Raw genomic sequence first — 2,965 nt, 5'->3', positions numbered from 1 at the left:
TCTAATTTTAATTATTAAAAAAAAATGGGCGTTCTAGTCTAAGAAACCATAAATAAAGCTAAAATTTCTTTAATAAATCAAATGATTTGTCTCTTGTTTGAGAAAATATATTTCTATTACACCAAAAAATTTCTACCTGGCTTATCGACCGGATGTACCGACAGGTAGAGACCCTTATTGGAATCGGGGAAAGCCACCCAAGTGGGCAAACAAGCCGTTAAATTCAAATTTAACCATCCCGTGAAGCTTCCAGTGGTATTAACTGCAGAAATATACTCCAATTCCCTCTCACTGCAAGAATTAACACTAATAAAAAAACTAGGTGAAATAAAGTATGTACCCCGAGTCGGTATTAACAAGTTCAAACACGGTAACAGTGTAGACATTTCTGGCCTTTTTCGGCGAAAGAATTTCCTTTTGATAAATCCTCAATTCAGCGCCGACTACATTTTCCGCAATGGGCATTTCGGACACATTAAACCACAGCCTTTTGCCCCTTTCGTGACGCACACTGCTGACATGGTGGTCTAAAACCCAAAACATGTAATCAAAATCGCAAAAATGCGAAAAACTCCTCACTTATGCTCTCGAAAGTCATGATAACGTCGCTCTCGTCGATGGCGTTTTGCTCATCTCCGCTGAGGTTCAAATCGGCGCTCCGCTCGCTCCTGTGGCCCCCATTCTCCTCCTCCATGAGCGACTTGTAGATGTCGAGGAGGAACCTGGGGGCCGAGCGCTTCAGCGACTTGCTCACCCTCTTGGGCCGCTCGGGGAGGCCCAGCAGGTTCAAAATCTCCATTTCCATTTCGCGCTTCTCAGCGGGGGTCATCTCGCGGTCGATGATGGTCTGGTTGAGGCCGTTGTCGATGTAGACGCCCGCGTGGGGCCAACATAGCACCTCTCCAAGCACCAAACTAAACACTAGCACGAAGTTCATCGCGGGACTTGGACGCAAACACGGAATTTTCGCTCAGGAATCCGGATAGTGCGGAGGTGGACCAAGAGGTGTTGTCAAGTTGGGGGCGAAGAGAGCGAAACCACAGGCCTGGTTTATGGGCAAAGGACGAAATGTGGCAATGGTGGACGGGATTACTTAAGACAGGTTTTAGCGCCGCAAGCGTCCAATCATGAGCCGGCTGACGACGCTTGTTATTTACTTAATTAATTCATTCAATGAGATGTTGTTTACGATGTTTGTGTTGGACATATATTACTTTTTTACAATAAAACTGTGGAATTTTATTGCGATTCGTCTGAATTTTCAAGAAAAATCATCAAAATTGACCATTTGGCGCAAGTGATTTTAAATTGCCCGCCATATTAAAGTTGGCACTACTTAAAAATTAAAACCAAAAATGTAAAACTTCCAACGCAATTATTGATCACTTATCTATCTATTTGATAAAATCAATTGTTCAAGATAAGTCACAGATAAGGGATTTTTTCTTGTTGGTGGTGATTTTTTAAACACAATTTTGTTTTTTTTTGTACAAGAAAAAGTTAAAGCAAAATTGGGAAAAACTTTGTTGTCAATTTTTGTTTAATTGATAACTTTTGGGTATATAAGTAAAAAACACTAGTACATTTATCCTAATTTTTGCGCAATTTCCGAGAACACAAAAACACATTACGTTTGCGATGGCACTTATTTTATTTAATCTGAGCACTTTTGAAAGAAATTATCTTGATTTTTGCCTACACGAGTGATCTATTATTATATAAAATGTATACAGGCTGCGCCAGAACTCACGCCCCAGAAAAAAATGGCATATATGGTAAGATACCAGGAACATGGAAAGAATGTTAAAAAAAATTATCTATAAAAATTTCGAAGTTTTGAGAGTTTAAATTTTGCACTTTGACTATTTATTTCTGATGGAAAAATAATTTTCCAAGTTTTTTTGCTATAGGCTATTAAAACAGGAAACAAGGAAGCTGTATCCTAAATTGTAACTCTCTTCAATGTTATTTGTGGCTTTTATTAGAAAAATTTTTGTCCTTTTACTAAATAATTGTAAAAAAACATATACAAGATCATCAGTATCATTAAATAGATACAAAAAAATGTCAACTGTCAAAAAATAAATGTCAAAATTTTTTGACAGAGAATTTTTTAAACATTTTTTTCATGATCCTGGTATCTTACCTTACTTGAAAGTTTTATCTGGGGCGCGAGTTCTGGCGCATCCTGTATAGTGATAAATTGCTAAAAATAAATTTGGTTGCATATATGAAAATCGGACAAGTTTGTCAAAAAATACAGATGGATCAAAAGTAGCGTAATTTTATTTGGCAATGAATTTTATTAAGTAACGACGTTATCAGTATTGTTTTAAATGTTTATTTTTTTGATAGTATCTTTTTTAAAGATGCAACTTAAAAAAAAATAATGATGACGTCATTACTCAAAATCCAATGACGTCATAAATGTTACAATACTGTCAACATGTGCATTTATAAAAATAAAATCGACTTGTTTGAGGATTGAAAACTGACACCTACCAACCCAATCTCATTACGATGTTTGTGTTGGACAATTTTTACTTTTTTTCCAATAAAACTGTGGAATTTTATTGCGACTTGTCTAAATTTTCAAGAAAAATCATCAAAATTGACCATTTGTTAACTTGGCACAAGTGATTTTAAATTTCCCGCCATATTAAAGTTGGCACTACTTAAAAATTAAAACCAAAAATGTAAAACTTCTATCACTTTTTTTCAAATAAAACTGCAATTCTAGTCATAAAAATTAAAATATTTTTCCTTCCATATTAAAGTTGGCAATAGTAAAAATCTCCACTATTTAAATTTGCTAATTTATACACTACCCGCTAAAAACTTTTATACGAAATAATACACATTATTTAAATTTTTTTTGGAAACTCATTAATTTTACTTTTTTGACATCTTGGTGAAAAACTCTACAACAAGAAAAGTACTAGAATCGCTATGCTAAAATTTGTAA

General features: G+C 34.9%; 1 protein-coding gene across 2 annotated transcripts in view; it reads right to left on the bottom strand.

The window, feature by feature from the left end:
* LOC123012427 (protein 60A-like) overlaps positions 1-1,059 on the bottom strand; it is an 11,346-nt gene extending 10,287 nt beyond the window's left edge. For both annotated transcript variants that reach the window (XM_044410335.1, XM_044410336.1), the window contains exons 1-3: positions 580-1,059; positions 341-527; positions 137-291 (exon numbers count right to left, since the gene is read on the bottom strand). In XM_044410335.1, coding sequence (XP_044266270.1) covers positions 137-291; positions 341-527; positions 580-937 — 700 coding nt within the window. In that variant the 5' untranslated portion in view covers positions 938-1,059. The remainder of the gene's footprint in view (positions 1-136; positions 292-340; positions 528-579) is intronic.
* Positions 1,060-2,965: the final 1,906 nt, after the last annotated feature.

Source organism: Tribolium madens, unplaced genomic scaffold (genome assembly GCF_015345945.1).
Source record: "Tribolium madens isolate multiple individuals breed KSU strain unplaced genomic scaffold, Tmad_KSU_1.1 Scaffold_96;HRSCAF=242;Tcas5.2_LG5, whole genome shotgun sequence".
In the NCBI taxonomy this organism is placed as follows: domain Eukaryota; kingdom Metazoa; phylum Arthropoda; class Insecta; order Coleoptera; family Tenebrionidae; genus Tribolium; species Tribolium madens.
This window is presented reverse-complemented; position numbering and strand designations above follow the sequence as displayed.